Here is a 13,170-nt window from a genome sequence, read left to right as displayed (position 1 = left end):
ATTGAAAACCATTAATTTGCACTACTGCAAATTACAATCCCAAACTACAAGGATTCTTTTAGTTTATTTCCTTTCTGTATTTATACTTTTCTTATCTTTCAACGAGAAATCTGACTTTCATTATCACTAAGATGTTGACTTATTTCATAAAACACCCTGTTACATAACCAGTCCACCATTCTGCTGCCTCCTTTTTCCTTATGTGGATGTCCTCCTTTACCTGCTTGGATTCTGACACCTTCAGCTGGGTTGCCCTTTTGCAGGGTCACCCTCCTCACCTTATTTAGTTTCTGACTCCCCACAGTAGACTGCCCTCCCTTACATGGGAAAATCCTCTTCTCCATTCAGGCCTGTTATTCTGTTCCGGAATGCTCTAGACACAACCCCCTCACCACTTCCTCACATACCTTATTCTACCTAACCTAATGGACTTCAGAGCTGAACTGTTTAAGAAGAGGAAGGGGTTAAATGTTTTAAACATAGTATTTGGGGGGCTTTATTCCCAACTAAAATAAATTCAATAAATGGAAAATTAATGGGAAAATAAGATTTTTTTCTCTAAAGCAGTGTGCTTTTCAGTCAGCTTTTCTTATAATTTTCCATAAAGTGAAGGATAACTATAATAGGAAAACATTTGCATTTTATTTTTGAAGCTGCCTTCTATAGTTAATGCATTAGCATCAGTATAGTTTTGTTCTGATATTAGAAGTATGCCTATATGTGATATTAACCAATTTTTAAATAATTAAAATATTAAATATAGCATCTATAAAAATACTGCATGTCAATCCAATTATATTTTCAAATTCATCTATGTGTTAGAAATGCAGCTATGTGGGAGTTTATTAGTTGGGCAGTACTCTAGAGGTATTGATAAAATATAGCTGTGGACTGTAATTGAGAAATAATAAAATGCAGAGGTAATAAGGTATGTGAAGAACGGTGGCCTGAAATAATTTGGTAAATTTGCTCTACATGTAGTTTTATCTTTGACTAATGGTAGCAGGTAGTAAATTCAGGATTAGAGTAATATATTGTCTTCTGAATTTTTTCTTTACATTTTTTCCTTTTATTTTTCTAGATGACCTCAAAACATTTCCCTTTGCTTTTGTGCTGAATGCCTTAAAAAGTACTCTGATCTCATCCAGGCTCGTGTCTTTAAAATGGTATCTACATACAGAAGACTTCTAAATGTATATCTCCTAACCCCTAATCCATCCTACATTAACTATTTGCAGTCTCTGCTTGGATATCTAAAAGATACCTCAAACTTGACATGTTTAAAATTAAGTTTCTAAAATCCTGCCTCTTGAAAACTGGCTTGTTTAATCTTTTCCATCCTTGTTAATGACAACTCTCTTTTTCCAGTTACTGGTTTTTTTCTTTTTTTTTCTTTTTGGCTCTCCTTCAGAGTGTATCTAGCATCCAACCACTTCTTATTTCATCCACTACTAACACCCTAGTCCTCCTTCATCATCCTCTTTCATCTGGATTATTGCAGTAGCTTATTAAGTGGTTTTTCTTGCCACAACCTCTGTTCCCTTCTAATGTGAATGTAATAGAGTGAGTCTTTAAAAAGCTAAGTCAGGGCCTGGCGCAGTGGCTCACGCCTCTAATCCCAGCACTTTGGGAGGCTGAGGCGGGCAGATCACGAGGTCAAGAGATGGAGACCATCCTGGCTAACATGGTGAAACCCTGTCTCTACTAAAAATATAAAAATCAGCCAGGCGTGGTGGCACATGCCTGTAGTCCCAGCTACTTGGGAGGCTGAGGCAGGAGAATCGCTTGAACCTGGGAGGCGGAGGTTGCAGTGAGCCGAGATGGTGCCACTGCACTCCAACCTGGTGACAGAGCAAGACTCCGTCTCAAAAAAAAAAAAAAAAAAAGCCAAGTCGGGCTTTGTCACATTTGTCCTCAGAACTCTGTAGTGGCTTTCTGTCTCATTAGTTGTAAAAACCAAATCCATATCACACATAATGAGGTCTACAATGATTTGGGTCCCCTTGCCTTCCCTTGCCCCTCTCTGAACTCTGCTCTTCTTCACCTTGCTTACTCCCTTTCAGCCACATGGACTTCCTTGCTATTCTTTAAACGCACTAGGCCTTATTCCACATTAGGGAACTTGCTGAAATATTCTTTCTTACTTCTATCCAGGTCTTTACTCAGAATTTGCTATCTCAGAAAGGAGTTTCCTGACTGTCCTGTGTAATCGTCTTCCTTGATTTATTGTTTTTCTTTAACACCTATCAATATCTAATGTACCATATATTTTAACTTATATTGCTTATTTTCTTGCCCAGAATTTAAGCTGGGCAGGATTTTTTTTTTTTTTTTTGGTCCAGTGTTGTACTCCCAATGTCTATATCAATGCTTTACTTACAATAAGCATTCAACATTTATGGAAGAAATGAATCATATACAACCTATCCATTAAAATAAAATCAAATCAGCTCATTCATGGCAGTAGGCTAAAAAATTTATTTCATAGGAAATATGTAGTAATTATTGTACTTTTGCTTAAAATTTAAAAAATATAAGTAGGATTTAAGAGGATGAACACTCATACATGGCTGGTTGGCATTTAACTTGGTCAGCCACTCTGGAAGACTATGTAACAATGTTTTTTTTTTTTTTTTTTTTTTTTTTTGACTGAGTCTCATTCTATCACTCAGGCTGGAGTGCAGTGGCGCAGTCTCAATTCACTGCAACCTCCACCCCCCGGGCTCAAGCAATCATCCTAGCCTCAGCCTCCTGAGTAGCTGGGATCACAGGCACACACCAGCATACCCAGCTAAGTTTTGTTTGTTTGTTTTCAGACTTTCACCATGTTGCCCAGGTTGGTTTTGAACTCCTGGACTTAAGCAATCCACCAGCCTCAGCCTCCTAAAGTGCTGGAATTACAGACATGGGCCACTGCCCTGGCTTTTGTAACAGTTTAAAAAAGCCTATAAAAATTAACAAATCTTAGAAATTCTGCTTCTTGGAACTTATCCTAATAAAAAGAATAACTATAAATGTCTAGATACAAGCATGTTTATTTCAGAATATTTCATAATAGTAAAAAACTCAATTCAGTAAACCTATAAACATGAGTGATTAGGTAAGCTATGGTAAAGTTAAAAAATGGAATACTGTGTAGCCATTAAAAAGTTATATTGTACATTAATTTGTCACAGAAAGGTGTTTATTACACATTAAGTAAAATAGGTTATAAAATAGACGTTTATTATCACTTTCTACTGGCTCTTTTTTAAAGTATAAATGTATGTTTTTAAGAAACTGATAGAGTGGGGCATGGTGGCTTACACCTGTAATCTCAGCACTATAGGAGGGCAAGGCCGGAGGATCTCTTGAGCCCAGAAGTTCAAGACCAGCTTGGGCAACATAGTGGGACCCTGTCTCTACAAAAAATTTTAAAAATTAGCCAGGTGTGGTGGCATGTTCCTATAGTCCCCAGCTACTTAGGAGGCTGAGGTAGCAGGAGGATTGCTTGAGCCCAGGAGGTTGAGGCTGCAGTGAGCTGTGATCATCCCAGTGCACTCCAGCTTGGGTAACAGAGTGTGACTCTATCTTAAAGCTTGGGTAACAGAGTGTGACTCTATCTTAAAAACAAACAAACAAACAAACAAACAAACAAACAAACAAACAAACAACTGGTAGTACCAAAGTGTTAATGACTGTTATCTGTGGATCGTGAGATGATCTGTTTGTTTAAAACAGTTGTTATGCTTGTGTTTTAAAAACTTTTCGTCAGTGAAGAGCTAATATGAAATAACAAACTCCCCTAGACTGCTCTCTCTCTCTTGCTTTATTTTTGTCTTAGTGGTTATCACTCTCTAACATGCATACCTTTTACTTATATTTGTCAGTCTATCACCACCCCCACTAGAAAGTAAGTTTCTTAAGGGCAGGGACTTTGTTTTGTTCACTGCTATCTTCTAGGAGTCTAGGAAAGTATCTAGCATATAGTAGGTGCCATAAATGTGTGTTGAATAAATCAATAATGGTACATAGAAGATAAATGCCACATTTTATAGCATGCAATTTTGATATCAGAGGAATTTGTTGTAGATAATTAAAGTATTTTAATGAGATTTTTCTCCCTCATTTTTCAAGGTTTCTAAATACTCTTTACAGAAGAAAGTGAGTGAAATGGTAAGGAAATTACAAAACATATTTTTCCCCCATCTGGATTAGTACTTAGGGGGATTAGTATTTTTGTGAATAAAATGTGACATTTATAGTGAAAAAATTAATTGTTGAAACTGGATATTACTGTCTCCAGTAATATTAAAGGGGATATTTGCAATTTCACATGTTGCATAAATGAATTATTTCACAAATTTATTTTGAGATTACGTAGTACTTACACAGGTTGAGCATCCCAAATCTGAAAATTCAAAATTTGAAATGCTTCAAAACTGGAAACTTTTTGAGTGTCAACATGATGCTCAAAGAAAATGCTCATTGGAGTATTTTGGACTTTAGATTTTTGCATTTGAGGTGCTTAACCCGTAGGTATAATGCAAATATTCCAAAATCCCAAAATATCCCAAATATGAAACACTTCTGGTCCCATCATTTCTGATTAGAGATATTCAACCTATATATTTAAAATAAATTTTACACAGTTCCCAAATTATTATTAGGGTCTTATAGTAAAAACAAATAACAAAACTCTAAAACCTCTTATTTAATGGTATCTTTTCTAGATATTTATGTAAACATGTAATTATTGTAGCCTGAAAAAATTGAAATGTATGAAGTAGTATTGAGGATATAATATTTATCCCTTATCAGTGTACACTTGGGATATGGTACTGATCCTATATTGTTCAACAAGTATTTATTTACTGTGCATTCCTCTTTTATAGTCTGTTAAAAACTAATGTTTTTGCTTTTTACAGCATAACATTTTAGGGAATATTTACTTTGATATTTTTCCCTTCTAGCCCTATTTTATTCAGAAGGATTTTTTTTCTGTGTTTTTGGTTGAGCAAAATTTTCCTATATCCACTTAAATTGTCAAAAGGCTTTTTGGGTGGGGCTATGCTATTCAGTCTTCATTCTTTGGAGCAGACTGTAAAGCAAGTAAAATTAATTTTTGAGTAAGGCTTATATATTTTATATATATGAGAAGTAAGAAATGAACTATCACCCCTTCTGACATTACATAGAAAACATAAAGTATTTTGCTTCTTGAAATTGTTTGGCGTGTTAGAAAATAAAAGAGCCATAGAGAGATTGCTAAGCTTGATTGAATAAAAGATGTGAAAATTCTGTTGCTGTTCAACTGGAAAGAATAAAAATAATATTGTCAGACTATTTTAGACCATGATTTTAATTAAGAAGCTGAAAAACTAGATTCTGGTTTAGCTTTAAGTACCATGACATTTGTACTGAAAGTCATCTTCAACGCTACAGTGGTTTTACACAAAATATAGTGAAATTGAATAATGTGCCCTTTGACCTGGGAGATAAGGCTACAAGTTAAAGATCAAAGGCAACATAAAATGTGTTTTATTCCACTTTCAAATTTCATCAAACAGATACTTAAAATCTTTTAAAAAAAATGTGGAAACATGTATATACTTATTCTAGTTTTTGGTCACTTCTAAGCTTTTTGTTATTGTGAATTACAACATCTATACTTACTAAAATGATATTTCAGTTATAGTCATAATATTTTTCTGACAGTTTAAAGCGTTGCATCGCTTTTAATTTAAAGTTTTATATATTGATATATTTAATATTTTATATTCACTCTGGCAGAACATTTATATTTTGGATTTAAAAGTTAGAAGTATCCCTTTTTCTAAGCATTCTTACATATATTCATTTTACATTATTCCTGTTACATTATTATTATATAATTCAGATGACTTGTTCTTTATTCAAAGTACAGTATAGTATTCGATAATTCAGTTAATCTTATTTTATTCCAAGCAGTACATTATTCTTTTATGTTATTTGGTTCTATGGGCAAGACAGGAAACAAGATAGCCACTAGTGTGAAGGCATGACTTTGGGGAGCAATAAAGTTAGGGTCCTAAAAGAAATAACTTGAAAAATAGTATTAAGAAAATTTCAAGTTTATGAGCTCCTATAGGTGAGTCCTTAACTACTAGTAAGTTTCTGTCTTCTGTGATTCAGTAAGCTGATTTTCTTTTAGAGGTGGTGATATGTTCTGAGATAAATTAACATAATCACAAATCAAATGATTTTTCCATCCCTAAAAGTACCTCCCCTTTGAAAAAATCACAATCATTACCAATGAAAAGGATGCAATAAAAACATGTGAGAGAGAAATCTTAGGACATTGCATTCACCATCATTGTGATCTGGTCATTGATACAAATTTTTCCTGCTGTGTTTAGTGATTACTACATAGATGACCATGTTGGGTAATAATTGAATTTATAGGTGTCTGTGTTGTAAAACTGAATAGCTAATACAGCTTAATGAAGGAAGTAAACTTACCAAACCATTGTCATATTGTATTTCTCTTCTGTATATCATTTTCCTCTAAATAAAAGATTTACAAGAAAGATTTTTTCTTTATGAAATTAAAGCAATTTCAATATTGAAAGTTTTGATAGATTAAGAATAACCACATTCTTTCAGAGTAGAATATTTTTAAACTGAAGACTTATCTGGAAGTAACTTCATGATCATAAATATTATGTATATATGTACACACGTATATTAGCAGCATGACTTCAGGTTTTTAAAGTAATCTATGCCTTATATTTGCAACTGAAAAGGTAAGGATATCTTAAGAAAGATGCCATAGGTTTTTGAAAATTGAGTTTTATAACTCCATTGATGTAGTTTGGGTTCATATTGAAGAAATTAGAAGATTAGTTACAAAATTGGAAATGAATGTGTTAAATTTATATTTTGATTGTTATCTTTTCCTCTAAAATTTACTCTTAACAAACTGTTTTAAGGGAAACTAATTTTATCTCCAGAAGTTTTCAAATCAGTCTCCTTAAGTAAATAGAAAAAGGGAGAAATGTGAAGCCGTGCATTTTATCAGTAAATATATTTCTAAAAAGTTGTGTGCAAATATTTTTACATTATTCCCATTTTAAATGCTTCAAGGCTTTAAAGTAAGCTTTTAGACTACACACATACATATAATTATGGATATGCTATTTTTCCTCTAATCTTGACTTTCTTTTTTTTTTTTTTGAGCCAGAATCTTGCTCTGTCACCCAGGCTGGAGTGCAGTGGCGCAATCTCGGCTCACTGCAAGCTCCGCCTCCCAGGTTCACGCCATTCTCCTGCCTCAGCCTCTCCGAGTAGCTGGGACTACAGGCCCACGCCACCATGCCCAGCTAATTTTTTGTATTTTTTAGTAGAGACAGGGTTTCACCGTGGTCTCGATCTCCTGACCTTGTGATCCGCCCGCCTCGGCCTCCCAAAGTGCTGGGATTATAAGCGTGAGCCACCGCGCCCGGCCAGTCTTGACTTTCATAGATTAGATTTGTTTAAAATGAGATGTACATGTGTTTAGAAAGCAATGAATGCTGACATTTTTTGTAGACTGTCTTTGCATTTGATAGTAAAACTGTGTAAAAGGAAAAATAATTTGAGTCGATTCATGCAGATAAAAAGAACCAAACAATATGTACTTAACTACTTCTTAATCATCTCAATAAAATAGCCTTATAATACATTAAAGTTTTAATAATAGTAAAAATCAATTTATTTTTATTCTTTAAAATATTCTTACATCTCTAAAGTGTTATTACCAATTACTTTTTGTTGTTGCTTTTCAGAGAATTTAAACTATTTGTTGATAGTCATGAAATTAGTGGCAAACTGGACAATGGACCTCTTCATCTCATTTTCAAAACTAAATCAGGGTAGTAAACTACGTTCATATGGGCATATATGGGCTAATAAGCTGTAGGTGCCCATGTGATTTAGAAGTCTTAATGTTACATATCATGGCCATTGAATAGGCTAATGTGTTTGAAAATCAGAATTATGTCATGCAAACAAATGCAATGAAACTGCATTTTCATTAAATTCAACTTTTGCCTCAAAGGATGTTGGAAGAGTGTATCAGAAATTACTCTAATGTATATAAAGCTCTATGCATGAAATCTCCTTTGATCTTTGCTATATTTTTAGTTAACAGAATTTTTTTTTTTTTTATTATACTTTAGGGTTTTAGGGTACATGTGCACAATGTGCAGGTTTGTTACATATGTATCCATGTGCCATGTTGATTTCCTGCACCCATTAACTCGTCATTTAGCATTAACAGAATTTTTAACCTTTGTAGGCATTGACTACCTATTTTATTCATCACTTTTTAGCTGAAAGGTTAAGAAAGCTTTTGTGGGATCATATATTATGTAGTAGAGAGTATTCTAATGAAGACTACATAAATGTTGATTAGAATCAAAAATTAAAACTTCCTTGAAGTGGCCGGGCACAGTGGCTCACACCTGTAATCCTAGCACTTTGGGAGGCCAAGGTGGGTGGATTGCCTGGGTTCAGGAGTTCGAGGCCAGCCTGGGCAACATGGTGAAACCCCGTCTCTACTAAAATACAAAAAATTAGCTGGGCGTGGTGGCATGCACCTGTAGTCCTAGCTACTCGGGAGGCTGAGGCTGGAGAATTGCCTGAACCCGGGAGGTGGAGGTTGCAGTGAGCCGAGATCGTGCCACAGCACTCCACCCTGGGTGACAGAGAGAGACTCCGTCTCCAAAAAAATAAATTAAAAACTTCCTTGAATTGAAAAAATGCCATTAACCCAGTTTTCAGTGAAATTGTGTTAGGTTTCTAGAAATCTGCTGAGAGCTAATATAATTCTCTCAATCAGAAATTAAGGGGTATTTTAGAAGAAAGAAATATGGTTCATTATTGCTCACCATTACTAATAATAGTAACTACCCAGGTAGGCATAAGCTCTCCAGGACTAAGTACATTTATCAACTTGTTTGCATTTATAACTGCTGCACAATTAAATAAGTAGTGAAAAGCCTGATGACATACATGAGAAATTTTCAACTGATATATCATAATTATTACCAATAATATATCATGTTTAAAATCATTAAAAAATAGTTTTGAAAAAGTTAAGACTGTCATCAGACTTGCCAAGATAATATAGTTAGGTACAACTTAAATTGTAATGTGTGTTCTTCGTGTGTGTGTGTGTGTGTACATGTATATATATATATATGTTTTTTTTTTTTTTTTTTTTTTGTGACGGATCCTTGCTGTGTCACCCAGGCTAGAGTGCAGTGGCATGATCTCGGCTCACTGCAACCTCTGCCTCCTGGATTTAAGCGATTCTCCTGCCTCAGCCTCCCCAGTAGCCGAGATTACAGGTGTGTGCCACCATGCCTGGCTAATTTTTGTATTTTTAGTAGAGACAGGTTTCACCATGTTGGCCAGGCTGGTCTCGAACTCCTGACCTTGTGATCCATCCACCTTGGCCTCCGAAAGTGCTGGGATTACAGGCGTGAGCCACCATGACCTAGCCCTTCATGAATATTTTTTAAAAGGCCATGCTTATTCTAAATAAAAGTTAATTAAAACTATTGATACTTTTACCAGTTAAGGAATAATAACAATCATTTTATTGTGATTTTTATATGATGGGCTTCGTTTTTTAGTGCTTTATTTATATTAATTCATTTTATCCTCACAGCAACCCTATGAGTGAAATACTATTATAAACTTCTTCCTAAAAATAGGGAAGATAATTTACCCAAGGTCACACTAAGTTGCAGAAACAAGATTTAAACATAGGCAGACTAGCTTTTGACCACTGTGCTCTACTACCTGTACTTTGGTTTTTCTTTTCTTTTTTTTTTTTTTTTTTTTTTGAGATGGAGTCTCACTCTAGTGCCCAGGCTGGAGTGCAGTGGTGTGATCTTAGCTCACTGCAACCTTTGCCCCCAGGGTTCAAGCGATTCTGCTGCCTCAGCCTCCCAGGTAGCTGGGATTACAGGCGCCTGCCACCACGTCTGGCTAATTTTTGTATTTTTAGTAGAGACAGGGTTTCACTATGTTGGCCAGGCTGGTCTCGAACTCCTGACTTCAAATGATCTGCCTGCCTCCACCTCCCAAAGTGCTGGGATTACAGGCCTGAGCCACCGTGCTCGGCCTGTACTTCGGTTGTGTTTTTTTTTGTTTGTTTGTTTTTGTTTTTATTTTTATTTTTTATTATTATACTTTAGGTTTTAGGGTACATGTGCACAATGTGCAGGTTTGTTACATGTGTATCCATGTGCCATGTTGATTTGCTGCACCCATTAACTCGTCATTTAGCATTAGGTATATCTCCTAATGCTGTCCCTCCCCCCTCCCCCCACCCCACAACAGTCCCCGGAGTGTGATGTTCCCCTTCCTGTGTCCATGAGTTCTCATTGTTCAATTGCCACCTATGAGTGAGAACATGCAGTGTTTGGTTTTTTGTCCTTGCGATAGTTTACTAAGAATGATTGTTTTTTGTTTTTTGTTTTTTTTTTGATGGAATCTTGCTCTTTCGCCCAGGCTGGAGTGCAGTGTCGCGATCTTGGTTCACTGCAACCTCTGCCTCCTGGGTTCAAGTGATTCTCCTGTCTCAGCCTCCTGAGTAGCTGGGATTGCAGGTGCACACCACCATGCCCGGCTAATTTTTGTATTTTTAGTAGAGACAGGGTTTCACCATGTTGGTCAGGATGGTCACGAACCCTTGACCTTGTGATCCACCCACCTTGTCCTCTCAAAGTGCTGGAATTACAGGTGTGAGCCACTGCGCCTGGCCTGTACTTTGGTTTTAAGCAATAAGAAATGGCTCTGGCTAACTTATGTAAAAGGAAATTTAGGGGAGGCATTCACAATCAACCAGAGAATAAAGAATTGTTTGAGAATGAACAGGGACCCAGAGTAATTCCAGAGTTTGTGAGGCAGGATGTAGGGACCCACAACAGAGGTCTCATATCAGTTCGGATAGGATCACTACTGAACTTCTCTAGTTTTGTATAGTCTTTTTGCTCAAGATTCAAATTCCAAGAAAGTAGCTATCAATTGGTTTATTTTGAGTAGCATGCCCTTCTCTTAATTAGGGAAGAATAGGACCGCTGAATTTTAGTCCTGTTGTAATGTTTAGTCCATGTTGTAATGAAGTTTAGTCCATGTTGTAATGAAGAAAAAGTATTTCGATAAAGTAAATTGTGGTGCTGTTAGGTAAGGGAAATGGATGCTGCTAGGCAAAATCAAATTTTTACTATTAAAACTCTATAAGACAACAACAGTTCATTCAGAAAACAATTATTGAGTGCCAGTTCATGGACCTCTACTGTTCTTTGTTTAGAACTGCTCATCATAGAAGGTGAAGCAGTTGGGAAAAAAAAATGAATGAAAGTTGTGAAACCAATTAATGATTCTGCTAATGTCAAGTGAAGATAAAAAACTTCTAACAAGTGTTATTGATTTTATTAACATAATATTTATTTTTTAAGAGTTAAAAGTCATATTCCCAGGTATGGTAAGAGTAGTTCCTTTAGCTGAAAGCAGTGGAGGCCCATATAATACTATATAACTGAGGTCTAATTTTTACCAATTATGTCTCCAGTTTAAGTAGACTATCTACTATCCTATGTTGCCTCCCTGTCACTGAGATATCCTTGTCATTTCATTTCTTTTTCTCTTTTAGAGATGGGGTCTTGCTTTGTCACCTGGGCTGGAGTTCAGTGGCTGAACATAGCTCACTGCAGCCTTAAACTCCTAGCAATCCTCCCACCTCAACCTCCCAAGTAGCTAGGACTACAGGCATGTGCCACCATGCCCAGCTAACTTGTTTTATTTTTGTAGAGATGGAGTCTTGCTATGTTGCCTAGGCTGGTCTCAAACTCCTGGCCTCGAGCAGTCTTCCTGCCTCATCATTTCATTTCTTAATGCAGTGAGAAGGTACTATATTAATTAAAATAAGTCTCAGAAAAATTACTTGAATTTTGGTAATGCACACTGAAATTATTCTAGCAAATTGAAAGGGCAAAGAATCAAAACAGTGATCTAGATAGGTCCTGATTATTCAAATGATTTAGAGAAAGAAAAAATATCTCCTAAAGTACCAAAAGTATTGCTTTAATTTCTCCTCACTTTTCTTAGTGTTAGGCTGATTAACATTTTTTATAAAAAGATTTTGAAAGAGAAATTGCAAACAAGGGAAACCTGAAGTGACTATTTTGCTACAGGAAAGATATGTTTGCTTTAGTTTTACATAGATATAGAAATATCTCCTAACTAATATGTCCTCCTTACAGTTTACTCAGAGAGTACTTTTAAATGACATTTATTTATTTTATATTACTAATAATAGTTGTTTACCACAATATATTTTACATATTTGTTGTGCATGTGTGTGTGTGTGTGTTATATGTATAACATTTAAAATTACTCTTCAAAATAGGAACAAAAGGTCCAGTTACATCTTCTGGCTAAAGAAGACTATCATAAGCAACTGAGTGAAATTGAGAAATATTATGCCACAATAACAGGTCAATTTGGATTGGTAAAAGAGAGTCATGAAAAGTTAGAACAAAATGGTATGTGCTATCTTATTTAAATATACATATTCAGTAGAGAATGTTTGAATGGACTTATTTACTATGAATACACTGAATTTCTATGATAATACTGATAATAGTAAATGGCAGTTAATAACTGTTACCTAAATTAAATAACATATATATTGCATTGTTACTGTTTTCCCTGTTTATCTTAATGATACTTTCTTTGAAATATACATTGAATATAATGCTTTCTTAAATGTCTTTCATGTTGCAGTACGGGAAGCAATACAATCGAACAAAAGACTTTCAGCTTTAAATAAAAAACAAGAAGCTGAAATATGCAGTTTAAAGAAGGTATGATTGATATAGTTTCACACTACTAAGTAAAAATTATAATCTAAAATAGTCTTATGGGCTATTACTAGAGGACAGTTGGGTAGAATTTTTTGGTAGAAGGATAAATTGTTTTCAATACAGATGCATAAATTTTGAGTTATGATTCCAGTAAAGGTAATTAGTGCATTTGTTGCAGTCCATTCAAAATATTATTTCTTTGACTTGTCACCAGTAGCATGCATTTTTATGGTGACATGAATACTTTATAAGGATTCATTGTATGTCATCCTTATTAGCACCATTCATTCAA

The 13,170-nt window shown here is 35.1% G+C and overlaps 1 protein-coding gene across 1 annotated transcript in view; it reads left to right on the top strand.

The window, feature by feature from the left end:
• CCDC73 (coiled-coil domain containing 73) overlaps positions 1-13,170 on the top strand; it is a 148,449-nt gene that overhangs the window by 65,633 nt on the left and 69,646 nt on the right. Inside the window, exons 6-8 of the mRNA XM_030828735.1 lie at positions 4,117-4,155; positions 12,422-12,557; positions 12,799-12,878. Coding sequence (XP_030684595.1) covers positions 4,117-4,155; positions 12,422-12,557; positions 12,799-12,878 — 255 coding nt within the window. The remainder of the gene's footprint in view (positions 1-4,116; positions 4,156-12,421; positions 12,558-12,798; positions 12,879-13,170) is intronic.

The sequence above is a fragment of the Nomascus leucogenys genome, chromosome 15 (assembly GCF_006542625.1).
Source record: "Nomascus leucogenys isolate Asia chromosome 15, Asia_NLE_v1, whole genome shotgun sequence".
Classification (NCBI taxonomy): domain Eukaryota; kingdom Metazoa; phylum Chordata; class Mammalia; order Primates; family Hylobatidae; genus Nomascus; species Nomascus leucogenys.
The sequence above is the reverse complement of the archived record's forward strand: the minus strand, read 5'-3'. Positions and strand labels throughout refer to the sequence as shown.